This window comes from Pristis pectinata, chromosome 16 (assembly GCF_009764475.1).
Source record: "Pristis pectinata isolate sPriPec2 chromosome 16, sPriPec2.1.pri, whole genome shotgun sequence".
Lineage (NCBI taxonomy): Eukaryota > Metazoa > Chordata > Chondrichthyes > Rhinopristiformes > Pristidae > Pristis > Pristis pectinata.
In genome coordinates this window covers 45,951,396-45,968,879 of record NC_067420.1, presented here as the reverse complement: position 1 = coordinate 45,968,879, position 17,484 = coordinate 45,951,396, and the positions used below count along the sequence as shown (strand labels likewise).

Below are 17,484 nucleotides of genomic sequence, written 5' to 3'. Positions count from 1 at the left end.
TTTGGAGGTGCTGGCTAAAGACTCTTGGTGAGTTACTGAAAAGCACTATGATGCTGGAGGAACTCAGCAGGCAAGACAGCATCTGTGGAGAAAAGCAGGCGGTCAATGTTTGGGGTCAGGACCCTTTTTCAGGACTGAAGATAGGAAAAGGGGAAGCCAAATACATAGGAGGGAAAAGCAGAGCAGTGATAGGTGGACGAAATAGGTGGGAGGTGGGGTGGGCACAAGGTGGTGATGGGTAGATGCAGGTAAGAGATGGTGATAGGCAGGTGCAGGGAGAGGGGAGACCCACCGGTGGATGGGTCAAAGGTAAGGAGGGGGGGGAAAGGTGAGGGGGTAGAAAAATGGGAGGCTAGGAGAGGGAAGAAAAGAGGCATAGTTGGGGGGGTGATTATTCCCTTTTCTAGCCTCTTTTTTTTCTACTTCCCCCTTTTTTTCACTGTCTCCTTACCTTTGAGTATTTTAATGCTTGGTCATTTTGAGATCAAGAAGGAGATGGGATTGGGTCTCTTGAAGAGCATTAAGGTGGATAAGTCCCGAAGGCCTGATGGGATCTATCCCAGGTCATTGAGAGATGAGAATGCTAGGAGTTTGAATACCTTTGTATCCTCTCTAGCCACAGGCGAGGTCCTAGAAGACTGGAGAGAAGCCGTCCTAACTTTGTTTAAGAAGGAAAATGGAGGTAATCCAAAAAATTGTAGGCCCGTGAGCTTCACATCAGTGGTAGGGAAGCTGTTGGAGAGGGATAGGGTTTGCATACATTTAGAAGAACATGGGTTAGCTGGGGACAGTCAGCATGGCTTTGTGCAGTGCAAGGCAGGTCATGTCGTACTAACTTGAGTTTTTTGAGGAGGTGACCAAGGTGCTAGATAAGGGTGGGCAGTGGATGTTGGCTACGTGGACTTTAAGTCGTTTGACAAGATCCCTCATGGTAGTTTGATCAGGAAGATTCAGATGCATGGGATTCATGGTGAATTGGTAGTTTGGATTCAGAATAGGCTATCCTGTAGAAGACAGAGGGTAGTAGTGGAAGGGTGTTATTCTAGCTGGATGTCTATGTCCAGTGGTGTTCCACAGGGATCAGTGCTGGGTTTTCTGTTGTTTGTGATTATATATAAATGAATTGGAGGAAAAGATAGATGGGCTGGTTAGTAAGTATGCAGACAACACAGATTGGGGGGAGTTGCGGACAGTGAAGAAGGTTGTCAAAGGATACAGCAGGATATAGATCAGTTACAGTTATGTGCAGAGAATTGGCAGATGAGCTTAATCTGGGAAAGTGTGAGCTGTTGCACTTTAGGAGGTCAAATGTAAGGGGAAAGTATACAGTTAACGGCAGGACCCTTAGCAGCATTGATGTACAGATGGATTTTGTTTCAATCCCATTCTCCTGCCTTCTCCCCATAACCCTTAATCCCCTTACAAATCAAGAATTTATCTCTGCCTTAAATACACTCAATGACTTGGCCTCCAAACCCCTCTGTGGCAGTGAATTGCACAGATTCACCACCCTCTGGCTGAAGAAATTCCTCCTTGTCTCAGTTTTAAAGGGATGTCCCTTTATTCGGAGGCTGTCCCCAGATCCTAGACTCTCCTACTAATGGAAACCATCCTCTCCACATCCACTTTATCCAGGCTTTTCAGTATCTGGGAGGTTTAAATGAGATTTCCACACACACATCCTGCCACGCCCCCCCCCCCCCCCCCCCCCCCCCATCCTTCTGAACTCTATTGAGACAGGCCCATGGACATCAACTGCTCCTCGTGCGTTAAGCCTTCCATTCTTGGGATCGTTCTTGCAAACCTCTTCAACCCTCCAGGGTCAGCACATCCTTCCTTGGATACAGGGCCCAAAATTACTCTCAGTATTTCAAATCTGGTCTGACCAATGCCTTAAAAAGCCTTCACAGTACATCCTTGCTTTTATTTTCTAGTCATCTCAAAATGAATGTTAACGTTGCATTTGCCTTCTTTATTACTGACTCAACCTGCAAGTTTACCTTGAGGGAATCCTGAACTAGGACTTCCAAGTCCCTTTGGAATCGGTAATGAGTGAATCTGCAGAGAGCAGCTTGCAACAAGTCGCCATGCTCCAGCGCCATCTTGAATTGCCAATTTCTGAATTTTCTCCCCATTTAGCAAATAGTCTACACCTTTATACTTCCTACCAAAGTGCATAACCCCACACTTCCCTACACTGTATTCCATCTGCCTCTTCTTTGCCCACTCTCCCAACCTGTCCAAGTCCTTCTGCAGACTCCCTGGCTCCATAACATTATCTGTTCCTCCACTTATCTTGGTATCATCTGCAAACATGGCCATAATGCCATCAGTTCCTTCATCCAGATCATTAATGTATAAAGTGAAAAGTTGCGGTCCCAACACTGACCCCTGTGGAACTCCACTTGTCACTGGCAGCCATCCTGATAAGGACCCCTTTATCCCCACTCTGACTTCTGCCAGTTAGCTAATCTTCTATCCATGCTGGTATGTTGCCCTCGTATGAACACCATGGGCTATTATCTTGTTTAGCAGTCTCATATGTGGCACCTTGTCAAAGGCCTTCCGAAAATCCAAGTAAATAAGATCCTCCAACTCTCCTTTGTCTAACCTGCTTGTTACCTCAAAGAATTCTAACAGATTTGTCAGGCAAGATCTCCCTTTAACGAAACCATGCTGACTTCGCCCTATTTTATCATGTACTTCCAAGTACTCTGAAATGTTATCCCTAACATTCTAAAATCTTACCAACACTGCAGTTAGGCTAACTGGCCTATAATTTCCTATCTTTTTCCTCCCTCCCTTCTTAAACAATGGTGTCACATTTGTGATTTTTCCAGTCCTCTGGGACCCTCCCTGACTCCAGCATTTCTTGAAAGATTTCGACTACCTCTTTCAGAACTCTTGGGTGTAGTCCATCTTGTCTAGGTAATTTATCCACCTTTAGGCCTTTCAGCTTCCCCAGCACCTTCTCCTTCGTAATGGCTACGATACTCACCTCTGCCCCCTGACTCTCTTCTGCCATGTTTCTTGTGTCTTCCGCTGTGAGGATTGACACAAAGCCATTAAGAGATCATGTAATGTACTGCTGTTTATCACTTAATGTTTCTGTTTGTAGATTCCAGATTCTTTGCTCAGAGAGAGAGACAAAATTGCAAAATGGAATGGCATCCCACATCTGGTGCAGAAATTATATGAAAACAGCCAACCCAACAATGATGGTCTCTTGCTGTGTCAGGGGATTTTAAAGGTAAGATTTAAAGGCTGTGGTGCAATGTGCTTTGTGGTGCATTTAAAGAGAGCAGCTGCAAAATCTCAAGAATAAAAACCAGAATATGCTGGAAATACTGGGGCCCGACAGCATCTGTGGAGAGAGAAATGGTTAACATTTCAGGTCATTGACTTTTCGTCAGAACATGGCTCCTTGATCCTCTCTCCAGATTTGTTGCCAAGTTCGTATTAATTAGGGGTTAAATTGTTTGCCTTTTTTTGGCTGAGTTTGCATTGCATGTCACTTTTTAATTAATGTCTGGCAAATTCATTTAACTTCAGTTACTGTAAAAAGCTTCACTCAGAGAACACTAGATTTCAGTCTCTACAAACATTTTGTGTTGAGAACTTTTCCAAACATCGTTATCAGAGAAGGAGAACTGTTTCTTTGCACAATTTCCATATAGGCCATTTGTCCTGCCGTTATTGCTCTCATTATCGTACAACCGGATTGCCATGCATCTCAGGGCTTGCATTAAGGCTAATGCCTTTTTTAAAATTACATGCCATGCTTCCATTATGTCATGATCATTTCAATAAAAACCTCTGGAAAGTTATTGCTGTAAAGTTCGTTTAATTACAGCACAACTTTTGCTGCACGGGCCTTTATTGCACACCATAGAGTCATAGAGTTGTGCTGCACAGAAAGGCTCATCACATCCATACCTACTTTTATTTTACCATCAACACTAATCTCATTTGCTCGCATTAGGTCTATATCCTTCTGTGCCTTGACTATAGAAGTATCTGTCTAAATATCTTTTTAAATTTCGTAATTGTACCAGATTCTACCACCACCTCTGGCAGTGCATTGCAGATATTAGCTACTCTGTTTTTAAAACAAAAACATAATCCTCAGATCACCTTTAAAACTCCTACTTCTCACCTTAAAACTATGTCCTCTTGCTTGTGATACCCGCTAATATGGGGAAACGATTTTGACTATATACCGTTTTTTGTTGCCTCTGATAATTGAATATAGCTCTGTCAAGTCATCCCTCAGCGTCCTTTGTTCCACGGAAAACGAGCCCAGCCTATCCAATCTTTCCCCATAACTAAAGCCGTTCAATCCACGTAATCCATTTTGCACTCCAGTGCAATCACACCCTTCCCATAGTGTGGCGACCAGAACTGCACAGTGCGGTCTAACTAGTGTTTTGTAAAATTGCAACATGATGTCCCAGCTCTTGTATTCCTTGCCGACACCTCATGGCAAGCATGCTGTATGCTGCCTTCCTCACCCTATCCAGCTGTGTTGCCACTTTCAATGAACTATGGACTTGGACTCCTAGGCCTCTCTGTTCCTAGTGCCTGATCGTGCTGCCAGGGAAGTGGTGGAGGCAGATACAAAAGCAATGTTTCAGAGGCATTTAAACAGGCACATGAACAGGCAGGGGGTGGAAGGATGTGGACCATGTGCAGGTAGATGAGATTAGTTTAAATTGGCATTATGGTTGGCACAGATATCGTAGGCCAAAGGGTCTGTTACTGTGCTTTACTGTTATGATTCCATGTGCCTCAACCTTCTGGACCAGCCTACCATACAGGACCTTGTGAAATGCCTTAATAAAGTCCATATAAATGAACACCAATCTCTTTGGTTACCTTGTCAAAAACTCAATCAAGTTAGTGAGACAGGAATTCCCCCTCACAAAGCCATGCTGACTATTCCTAATCAGAACCTGCTTTTCCAAACGAACATAAATCTTGTCATTTTGGATTTTCTCCAATAATTTCCCCACCAATTATGCAAGGCTAACTGGCTTGTCATTACCTGACTTACCCCTGCTGCCCTTCTTAAATAAATGAATAGCATTAGCTGACTTCCAGTCTTTTGGTACCTCACCTGTGGCTAACAAAGATACAAAAATCTTTGTCAAGGCCCCAGCAGTCTCCTCGTTTCCTATAGTATTCTGGAATGGATCTCATCCCAACCTGGGGATCCTGGTGCAGCCTCCTGTATATCAGCGAGACCCAATGCAAATTAGGTGACTGCTTCGTCAAGCACCTTCATTCTGTCCACTGCAACAGCCAAGACCTCTCAGTGGCCACCCACTTCAATTCCATATCCCACTCCCATACTGACATGTCTATCCATAGCCTCTTCTACTGCCATGTTGAAGCAAGGTGCAGGTTAGAGGAACAACACCTCATTCCGCCTTGAGAGTCTCCAACATGATGGCCTCAACATCGATTTCTTTAACTTCCGGTAACCCCACCCTTTTTTCTTTCCTCCACTCCCCCTTCTACCCAAGTCCTGAAATTCACTCTGCAGGACCTCCTTCCTGTTTCTATGTATGCCATTAGTACTAGCATGACTCTTCACTGCCTGTTTCCCTTAGATAAATATTTGGAAGATTGAGGTCTATCTCCACTTTAAATATTTCCAATGATCTAATCTCCACCACTCTCTGGGAGAGAGAATTCCAGAGGTTCACTAACCTTTGAGAAAAGAAATTTCTACACATTTCAGTTTGAAATGACCAGACCCTTATCTTGTTACTATGTCCTGTTCTGGACCCTCTCATTTCAACATCTAAACTGTCAAGACCCCAAGGGCTCTTGTATGTAAGGACGCCTCATTCTTCTAAACTCCAAGGAGTATGGACCCAAACCCTCTCATTTCCAGGAATTAGCCAACTTCAGGCTGCCTCCAACTCTACTGTATCCTTATTTGAGGGGACCACAATTGTGTGCAGTACTCCAGGTGTGGCCTCACCAACAGCCTGTATAACAAAACCTTCGTATTTATAAACTTTAACCCCTTTGCAAACAGCATTCTGACCTTTATTGCATTCTCAATTACTTGTTGCACCAGTCTTCTGACCTTCTGTGATTCATGCCAAATTGTTAACATAAGAGTGATTAATCTTGACATCAAGGAAAATGTGAAGGAGTGTACCATAAAGGAGTCCTGTATATGTGAAGTCATTGGGCATTAAGGGGTAAATACTTTGACTGGAATCAAAGATTATATAAAAGAAATTATACGAAAAAGGATGGTTGTGGTCATTGGCGAATACTCCATCATACTCCTGATCTGTGCCTTGTTTATGGTGGAAATGCCTAGGGCTGTGAATCACTCGCTGCAGGCTCCTCTGCCTCTGACCTTGTAACGATTGTATTTATGTGGCTCATTAATGTTGATGCCCAGAATATCGATGGGGAACAGGGTGATAGTAATGCCATTGAATACCAGTGGTAGATGGAAGCATTATCTCTTGTTGGAGGTGGTCAATGCCTAGCACTTTTGTGGATAGCATTACAGTTGCTGATTCCTCCACTCAACATGCTGGGGGTTCACTATAATCCAGAAGCTCATTTGGACCAGCCACGTTATTACCATGGCTACGAGAGCAGATCAGAGGGTGAGTATCCTGCAGCAGGTGATACCACCTGACACCTGAAGGCCTTTTCACTATTACAAGGCACGTCAGGAGCCCGACATAATATCCACTTGCCTGGATAAGTGTAATGCTAATGACTATCTGCAGAAACCCTTCTGTATTCTTCTTGGGCAGTCCCTAGACATTGAGGATTGCTTGCTTCCACTCTTTTAATGGGTTCTAAGGTGGCTCATAGAAATATATTTGGAGACAGTGACCATATCTCCTTGACGTTTACCATAGCCTTGGAAAGGAGCAGATGATATAGGAAAGTAATTGGGGGAGGGGGAATTATGATGCCAATAGGCAGGAATTTGGGAGCATAAATTGGGAACAGAAGTGCAGAACAGATATGTGGAGGTTGCTTAGGGAGTACTTGCATGGTGTTCTGGATAGGTTTGTCCAATTGAAGCAGGGTAAAGATGGTAGGGTCAAGGAACAATGGTTGACAAGAGACGTAGTATATCTTGTCAAGAGGAAGAAAGAAGCTAATCCAAGGTTTAGAAAACAGGGATCAGATAGGGCTCTGGAGAGTTACAAGGTAGCCAGGAAGGAGCTTAAGGGACTTAGGAGAGCTAGAAGGGGGCATGAGAAGGCCTTGGCGAGTAGGATTAACAAAAACCCCAAGGCGTTCTGCACATCCGTGAAGAATAGGAGGATGATTAGAGTGAGAATAGGACCAATCAAGGATAAAAGAGGAAGCATGTGCATGGAGACCAAAGACGTAGGAGAAGTCCTTAATGAATATTTTGCTTCAGTATTCACCGGTGAGAGAATTTGAAGTTTGTGAGGATGGCATACAACAGGCTGATACGCTAGAGCATGTCGCCGTGAGGAAAGAGGGTGTGCTGGAATTTTTGAAAAATGTGAGGATAGATAAGTCACTGGAATCTTACTTCAATGGTGGGCAAATTACTGGAGAAGATTCTTAGAGATTTGTGGGCATTTGGAGAAGCATAAGCAGATTAGGGACAGTCAACATGTCTTTGTGAAGGGCAGATTGTGCCTCACGAGCCTGATTGAATTCTTTGAAGAGATGACAAAGCACATTGATGAAGGTAGAGCAGTGGATGTGGTTTACGTGGATTTTAGTAAGGCATTTGATAAGGTTCCTCATGAAAGGCTCATTCAGAAAGTCAGGAGGTATGGGATCCAGGGAAACTCGGCTGTGTGGACTCAAAATAGGCTCGCCCATAGAAGACAGAGGGTGGTTGGAGATGGAGCATATTCTGCCTAGAGGTCAGTGACCAGTGGTATTCTGCGGGGATCTGTTCTGGGATTCCATATACATATGACTTGGATAAGGAAGTGAAAGGGTGGGTTAATAAGTTTGCAGATGACATGAAGGTTGGTGTTGTGGATAGTGTAGAAGGTTGCTGTAGGTTACAACAAGACATTGATAGGATGCAGAGCTGGGCTGAGAAGTGGCAGATGGTGTTCAACTTGGGGAAGTATTAAGTGATACACTTTGGAAGAAGAAATTTGAATGCAGAATACAAGGTTAGTGCCAGGACTCTTGGCAGTGTGGAGGAATAGAGGAATTTTGGGGTCCATGTCCATAGATCCCTCAAGGTTGTCGCACAGGTCAAAAGGGTTGTTAAGAAGGCGTATGGAGTGTTGGCCTTCATTAGTCAGGATATTTGAGTTCAAGAGCCGTAAGGTAATGTTGCAGCTGTATGAAACTCGGGTTAGACCACACTTGGAGTATTGTGTTCAGTTTTGGTCGCCTCATTATAGGAAGGATTTGGAAGCTTTCGTGAGGGTGCAGCGGAGATTTACCAGGGTGATGCCTGGATTGGAGAGCATGTCTTATAAGGATAGATTGAGCGAGCTAGGGCTTTTCTGTTTTCAGCGAAGGAGGATGGGAGGTGGCTTGATTTGGGTGTACAAGATAAGAGGCATAGGTCAAATGGACAGTCAGAGACTTTTTCCCAAGGTAAAAATGGCGAACACAAGGGGGCATTATTTCAAGGTGATTGGAGGAAGGTATAAGGGGGATGTCAGAGGTAAGTATTTTTTATACAGAGAGTGGTGGATATGTGGCGCGCACTCCTGGCAGAGGTAGTGGAGGCAGATGCATTAGGGACATTTAAAAGATTCTTAGATGGCCACATGAATCATAGAAAAATGGAGGGGGCTATACGGGAGGGAAGGGTTAGATAAATCTTGGAGCAGGATAAAATGTCGGCACAACATGGTGGGCCAAAGGGCCTGTACTGTCCTGTAGTGTCGTATGTTCTATGCAGCTCCTTTTATAATAACTGAGACATTCTATCCCAGGCAACATCCTGGAGAATCTCTTCTGTAACATCCCCAGAGCAATCGTGTCCTTTCTCTTGTTAATGACCAGAATTACACATACTATTCCAGATGGGGCTTCCCTGCTCTTGTGTTTTATACCCCAGCTAATAAAGTTAGCATTCTGTATGCTTTCTTTCAAAACCTATCTACCTGTGCTGCTGTCTTCAGTGATTTTTATACTTGTGTAGCAGATGGAACAATATACAAAAGCCTCTTATTCTTTGCATTCGAGCTGGTAACTTGTTCACTCCAGGCATTGACAAATACTTTGGGATAAGACATTTTATACATTTGTTTTCTTTTTACAAAAATGTTTGTTTTAAATTTGGCATTGTTTATTTTCTGACATTTCTTGTAATAATTGAAATCCAGCCACCAGGGCAGCAATTAAATGGATGAAGATGGAGCTTCAGCTCATTGCATTATTGGCAAAAAGAAATGAACCCAGTGTACACCTGTGTGGACTACCTGTACTGGAGACTTTACTTGCCCAGAGTTATCTAACAATAAGGCAACAATACTCTGGCCCCTTGATGTTTCTGGACATCATGCTTGTTAAGAACCTAAGGTGCAGGTGTCCACCTGCCTCAAGCATCAAATTTTATTATGTAGGTCAATTGGCAAGACGGGCAGGGAAATGAGATGGGATTCAATCCTGAAAAATGTAGGTGTTTTATGTTGAAGGATTAACGAGGCTGGAAGGACCCCAGGCAACACTGAGAGACCTTGATGTATATATCCAGGGATCTCTGAAGGCAGAAGCACAGGTTGATAATAAAACAAAATGTTGGAAGCACTCAGCAGGTCAGGCAGCATCTGTGGATAGAGAAACGGTTAACATTTCAGGTCTGAGACCCTATATTTCAGATTTCCAGCACCTGCAGGGTTTTTTGTGATTTTCAGCACAGGGAGATAGGTTGTGAATATGGTATATAGGATATTTGTCTTCAATAGCTGGGCATAGAACATTAGTTAACATTATAACATATAATAATATATAACATTAGTTGGGTCATAGGTGAAGTTGCTGTGTCCAACTCTGGTTGCCTCACTATAGGAAGGATGTTGTCTGCTGCAGATGGTTTTTAGCTGTGAGGAGGGTTCCTCCTCTTTGGAATGGAAAAGGAGAGGGACCTGATTGAAAGATGCAAAATTGTGCATGCATGTGTATTGGGTAGTTAGTGCAAAACTTTTTTTCCCCTTGGTGGAGGCATCTGTGACCAGTGGGCATGGGGTTAAGGAAAGGGGAAGTAAATTTAGAGAAGATTTAAGGAAGAATTTTTTTCACCCAGAGGGTGGTTGAAATTTGGAAATCATTGCTTAATAGGGTACTCTCACAACACTTCATGGCATTTCAACTGCTTATTTAAATACTATGGTATAGAAGGCTACAGGTTTAGTGCTGGGAATTGGGATACTATTTGATAGCTGGTACAGACTGTGAAGGGATTATTCCATCACTATGTGACAGATTATAAATTTGAAGCATTACAGATTAAGAATTCTGGCTGTCCAAGATGACATGCTCTATAATGCTCTCTTGTATCATTTGATTATCAACATTGCTTCCTGTTCTCTCTTGATAAGGTTAACTATTTTGCCAGAGTTGAGTGGAAGGGAAAGTGTTTAGAACAGAAAATGCTGTAAGTCCTCAGCAGTTCTCCTTCCACAGAGGCTGCCTGACTTGCTGAGAAAAGAAGTAAACATACCAGCTCTCCATCTCCTCCAGAAGCTCTGCCAAAACATAGTACTGTTTGGCAATTTTGCAAGATCCGATTATCACAATAATGCAGAAAACAAAAATTCTGAAATGCTTGAAACAAATTGAAGCTGATGGAAATATACAATAAGTAAGTTAAAATCTGAAAGAGGCACTATTCTCTATTTTTAATCTAGAATTTTGTATATTAAGAGGAAAAGTTGTGTGGGCCTATTGGGTGGGGTGGGGGAGAGAAGAGATTTGGCTGCATAAGGTTTGTATTGCTGGGATTTAATTTTTCATTCTTCACTCTTGTGTGTTAGGAGATTGCTCCACTCCTCTCGATGGAAGCAATGGCATTTGTGACGGAGGATGGAAAAGGTGCCCAAGAATCCAAATTTCCAAACACCCACATTTTTGATCTCTTTGGTGGAGTAGATGTAAGTACTGCAATTAAATACTTTGAAGGTACATTGGGATATTTTAGGGTATGAATAAAATACTTTGGAGGCAAGGCAAAGGGATGTAGGTTAAGACTTTTGTTTTTAATAGGAACCCTGATGGGTGATGCTGTGTTAAATGCTAAAGTAACAATTGCTCCATGCCCTCAAGAAATGAGGCTTGTGCTTTGAAGCACAGTTCAACATGCAAAAGAATTTCTCATTGAAAGCCAATCTTGAGTAGTGAGGGAAGAGGGTTATTATTTGACATTGGGTACTTTTCTCTTCACAATATTGTTAGAACATAGCACAGGAACAGGCCCTTCAGCCCACAATGTCTGTGCCTACCATGATGCCAAATTAAACTAAACCTATCTGCCTGCATGTGATCCACATCCCTCAATTCCTTGCCTGTTCGTCTGCCTGTCTAAATTCCTCTTAAACGCAATTATTGTGTCTGCTTCCACCAGCAGGTTCCAGGCACCCACTACTCTTTGTGTAAGGGGAAAAAACACCTCACAAATCTCCTTTATGCCTCTCACCTTGTACTTATTCCCTCTAGAATTTGACAGTTCCACCCTGGAGAAAAAGACTGACCATTTACCCTATCTATGCCTCTGCCTCAGCCTCATACTCCAGAGCAATTAATACATTTGTCCAAACTCTCCTTGTAGCTAATACACTACAATCCAGGCAGCATCCTGCTGAGTCTCTTCTGCACCCTCTCCAAAGACTCAGTATCCTGTAGCTCATTGTTTTTTTTATTATTGTCTGTTGAATTTTTCCAATGTCCAACTAATGAATGCATCTGGTTCCTAAAATTCCTTTCTAAATTATTTTTATATTGAGTTTAGAAGTTTAACTAGAATTACAAACATTAAGTCTTGGTTTGTTCAGCTTTGTTAGTTCATTGTCAATAGGTTATCATGTGCATGTAATCAAATCCAGAGTACAATCACTCATGATGTAATCAAGTCGTTTACTTGGGGCTTGTTTTACACAAGGTGGCTGTCGTGAAGTAATGGGAACAGGACAGTCTAACCTGCTATTTTATTGTTTGTAAAGATTGAGAATTAATTCCTTCAAATTATTTCCTGCCTTAGGGCAGATATGGAGAGTCAGGGCCCTTGGTATTGGTTTATTATTGTCACTTGAACCAAGGTACGGTGAAAAACTTGTATACCAATTGTACAGATCAATTCATTACAGAATGCAGTTACATTGAGTTAGTACAGAGTGCATTGATGTATTACAGGTAAAAACAATAACAGTACAGAGTAAAGTGTCGCAGCTACAGAGAGAGTGCAGTGCAATAAGGTGCAAGGTCACAACAAGGTAGATTGTGAAGTCAGTCCATCTCATTGTATAAGGGAACCATTCAATAGTCTTATCACAGTGGGGTAGAAGCTGTCCTTAAGTCTGGTGGTACGTGCCCTCAGGCTCCTGTATCTTCTACCCAATGGAAGAGGAGAGAAGAGAGAATGTCCTGGGTGGGTGGGGTCTTTGATTATGCTGGCTGCTTCACCAAGACAACGAGAGGTAAAGACAAGAGTCCAAGGAGAGGAGGCTGGTGTCCATGATGCGCTGGGCTGTGTCCACAACTCTCTGCAGTTTCTTGTGGTCCTGGGCAGAGCAGTTGCCATACCAAGCCGTGATACATCCAGATAGGATGCTTTCTATGGTGCATCGGTAAAAGTTGGTGAGAGTCAAAGGGGTCAAGCCAAATTTCTTTGGCCTCCTGAGGAAGTGGAGGTGCTGGTGAGATTTCTTGGCCGTGGCATCTACGTGATTTGACCAGGACAGGCTGTTGATGTTCACTCCCAGGAACTTGAAGCAATCAACCCTCTTGACCTCAGCACCATTAATGTAGACAGGTGCGTATACACTGCCCCCTTTCCTGAAGTCAATGACCATCTCTTTTGTATTGTTGACATTGAGGGAAAGGTTGTTGTCGTGACACCATTCCACTAAGCTCTCTATCTCCTTCCTGTACTCCGCCTCATCGCTGTTTGAGATACGGCCTGCAACGGTGGTATCATCTGTAAACCTGTAGATGGAGTTAGAGCAGAATCTGGCCACACAGTCGTGAGTGTATAGGGAGTAGAATAGAGGGCTGAGGATGCAGCCTTGTGGGGCACCGGTGTTGAGAATAATCGTGCTGGAGGTATTGCTGCCTATCCTCACTGATTGCGATCTGTTTGTTAGAAAGTCAGGGATCCAGTTACAGAGGGAAGTGTTGAGTCCTAGGTCTCGGACTCTGGTGACAAGCTTGCTTGGGATTATTGTATTGAAGGCAGAGCTGTAGTCAATAAACAAAAGTCTAACGTATGTGTCTTTACTGTCCAGATGCTCCGGAGCTGAGTGTAGGGCCAGGGAGATGGCATCCGCTGTAGACCTGTTTCGGTGATAGGCGAATTGCACTGGGTTGAGGTTGTCTGGGAGGCTGGAGTTGGTGTGTGCCATGACCAACCTCTCAAAGCACTTCATGATGGTGGATGTCAGAGCCACTGGTCGGTAGTCATTAAGGCATGTTACCTTGACTTTCTTCGGTACTGGGATGATCGTGATCTTCTTAAAACAGGTGGGAATCTGAGATTGAAGCAGGGAGAGGTTAAATATGTCTACAAATACTTCTGCCAGCTGATCAGCACAAGATCTGAGCACACTGCCAGGGACGCCATCTGGGCCAGGTGCTTTCTTCGTGTTCACTCTCCGGAAGACTGATCTTACATTCTCTTCTGTGATCACAGGTTCAGCTGCATTGGAGGCTGTCAGGGTGGATGGTGACAGTCCACTTCCCTTCTGTTCAAAATGCGCATAGAATGTGTTAAGTTCATCAGGAAGGGATGCGCTGTTGTTAACTATGCAGCCCAACTTCGTCTTGTAGCCTGTTATGGCATTTAACACCCTTGATGTTAAATTACTGTTGCGTAATTGCTTTGTAACATGAAACATCAAATGAATCAATAACATTCAAGTTATTACTGGCGCAGATTATTAGAGACAGATGGAAAAACACGATGCTGGAGGAACTGAGCAGGCCAGGCAACATCCATGGAGAAAAGCAGGTGGTCAATGTTTGGGGTCAGGACTGAAGATAAGAAAAGGGGAAGCCCAATATATAGGAAGTAAAAGCAGAACAGTGATAGGTGGACAAAAGAGGGGAGGCGGGGATGGACACAGGATGGTGATGGGTAGATGCGTATAAGATATCTTTATTAGTCACATGTCCATCGAAACACACAGTGAAATGCATCTTTTGCGTAGCGTGTTCTGGGGGCAGCCCACAAGTGTCACCACGTTTCCAGCGTCAACATAGCATGCCCACAACTTCCTAACCTGTATGTCTTTGGAATGTGGGAAGAAACTGGAGTACCAGGAGGAAATCCATGCAGACAGGGGGAGAATGTACAAACTCCTTACAGACAGTGGCCGGAATTGAACCCGGGTCTCTGGCGCTGTAATAGTGTTACGCTAACCGCTACACTACCGTAATAGGCAAGTGCAGGAGAGGAGGGGAGAGCAGATCCACCGGCGAATGGGTCAAAGGTAAGAAGAGAGAAGAAAAAAAAAGTCTGGGTGGGTGGGGGAATTACCTAAAGTCGGGGACTTCAATATTCAATAGTCCTTTGTTTCCCTACTTTTACCCATCCTCCAGTGGATCTACTCTCCCCTCCTCCTCTGCACCTGCCTATCACTATCTCTTACCTGCAGCTACCTATCACCACCCTGTGTCCACCCTGCCTCCCCTCTTTTGTCCACCTATCACTGCTCTGTTTTTCCCTCCTATATATTGGGCTTCCCCTTTTCCTTGCTTCAGTCCTGAAGAAGGGTTCTAAACCAAAATGTTGACTGCCTGCTTTTTTCCACGGATGCTGCCTGGCCTGCTGGATCCCTCCAGCATCATCGTGTTTTTCATCTAGATTCCAGCATCTGCAGTCCTTTGTTTCCCTATTCTTAGAGACACGATTTATGGGCATTTGGAGAAGCATAGGCTGATTAGGGACAGTCAGCATGGCTTTGTGAGGGGCAGGTTACGCCTCACAACCCTGATTGAATTCTTTGAGGATGTGTCAAAGCACATTGAAGGTAGAGCAGTGGAGTGGTTTACATGGATTTTAGTAAGGCATCTGATAAGGTTCCTCATGGACGGCTGATTCAAAGTCAGGAGGCATGGGATCCAGGGAAACTTGGCTGTGTGGATTTAGAATTGGCTTGCCCGTAGAAGATAGTGTGGTTGTACATGGAGCATGTTCTGCCTGGAGGTCAGTGACAAGTGGTGTTCTGCAGGAATCTGTTCTGGGACCTGTGCTCTTTGTGATTTTTGTAAATGACTTGGATGAGGAGGTGGAAGGGTGGGTTAGTAAGTTTGCAGATGACACGAAGGTTGGTAGTGTTGTGGATTGTGTAGAAGGTTGCTGTAGATTACAACAGGACATTCACAGGATGCAGAGCTGGGCTAAGAAGTGACAGATGGAGTTCAATCCAGAAAAGTGTGAAGTGATGCACTTTGGAAGATTGGATTTGAAAGCAGAATACAAGGTTAATGGCAGGACTCTTAGCAGTGTGGAGGAATAGAGGGATCTTGGGTTCCATGTCCATAGATCCCTCAAGGCTGCTGCACATGTCAATAGGGTTGTTAAGAAGGTGTATGGTCTTCATTAGTTGGGGTATTGAGTTTAAGAGCTGCAATGTAATGTTGCAGCTCTATAGACTCTGGTGAGACCACACTTGAAGTATTGTGTTCAGTTCTGATTGCCTCATTATAGGAAGGATGTGGAAGCTTTAGCGAGGGTGCAGAGGAGATTTTCAGGATGTTGCCTGGATTGGAGAGCATGTTTTATAAGGATAGGTTGCGTGAGCTAGGGCTTTTGATTTGGAGAGGAGGAGGATGAGAGGTGACTTGATGGAGGTGTGCAAAATGATAAGAGGCATAGATCGAGTGGACAGTCAGATACTTTTTCCCAGGGTGAAAATGGCTAACACGAGGGGACATCATTTTAAGGTTATTGGAGTAAGGCATAAGAGGGATGTCAAAGGTAAGTTTTTTTTCACATATAATGGTGGGTGCGTGGAATGCACTTCCGGCAGAGGTTGTGGGGGCAGATACATTAGGGATATTTAAGAGACTCTTAGATAGCCATGTGAATGATAGAGAAATGGAGGGCTATGTGGGAGGGAAGGGTTAGATACCAGGATAAAATGTCGGCACAGCATCGTGGGCCAAAGGTCCTATGCTGTACTGTTACGTTTTATGTTCTAAGACATTAAGTCATAGTACAGCATGGCCCTTTTGGCCCAACTCATCCATGCCGATGAAGGTGCCTTCCTGAGTTAGTCTGATTTACCTGCATTTGCCCCATGTGCCTCAAAACCTTCGCTATTTCTTAACCTGGCCAAGTATCTTTTTAACGTGTAATTGCACCTGCCTCTACCGCTTCCTCTGACAGCTCGTTCCACATGCCCACCACCCTCCATGTAGAAGGATTTAAAGGTCTCCTATAAATCCTCCTCTCACCTTAATGTATTCCCTCTGGTTTTAGACTCTCTTACCCTGGTGAAAAAATTGGCCATTCGCCTTATCTATCCCCCTCATGATCTTGTATTCCTCTGGGTCACCCCTCGGCCTCTTTCTCTCCAGGGAAAAGAGTCCCAACCTGTGAAGTCTCTGCTCATAACTCAAGCTGTTAGTCACTATATAGAGGTACCAATGAGAGAGATTGCAATACTTGATCTCCTATTAGGGAACCAGACAGATCAGGTGACAGAAGTATGTGAAGGTGAACATTTTGGGTCTAGTGACCATAATTCATTAGTTTCAAGTTAATTATGCATAAAGATGGGTCTGGTCCTTGAGTTGAGGTTCTAAATTGGAGAAAGGCCAATTTTGTGGAAATGGGAAAGGATCTAGGAAGATTGGATTGGGATAAGTTGTTTTCTGGCAAGGATGTGTTCAGTAAGTGGAAGGCCTTCAAAGGCGAAATTTTGAGAGTGCAGAGTTTGCACGTTCCTGCCAGGATTAAAGGCAAAGTTAACAGGCATAGGGAACCTTGGTTTTCAAGGGATATTGGCGATCTGGTTAAGAAAAAGAGAGCTGTATAGCAGGTATAGGCAACTAGGAACAAATAGAAAATGTAAGAAAATACTAAAGGAGGAAACCAGGAAGGCAAAAAGAAGACTGAGGTTGCTCTGGCAGATAATGTGAAGGTAAAACCAAAGGGTTTCTACAAGTATATTAAGAGTAAAGGGACAGTAGGGACAAAATTGGTCCCCTAGAAGATCAGAGTGGTTGGCTTGGTGTGGAGCCTCAGGAGATGGGGGAGATCTTAAACAGTTTTTTTTGCATCAGTATTTACTCAGGAAACTGGCATAGTGGATATGGAAGGAA

At 43.7% G+C, this 17,484-nt stretch overlaps 1 protein-coding gene across 1 annotated transcript in view; it reads left to right on the top strand.

Annotated features, from left to right (window-relative positions):
- LOC127578749 (short transient receptor potential channel 4-associated protein-like) overlaps positions 1–17,484 on the top strand; it is an 85,954-nt gene that overhangs the window by 3,518 nt on the left and 64,952 nt on the right. Inside the window, 2 exon segments of the mRNA XM_052031162.1 lie at positions 3,119–3,250; positions 10,980–11,096. Of these exon segments, the coding sequence (XP_051887122.1) occupies positions 3,119–3,250; positions 10,980–11,096 (249 nt within the window).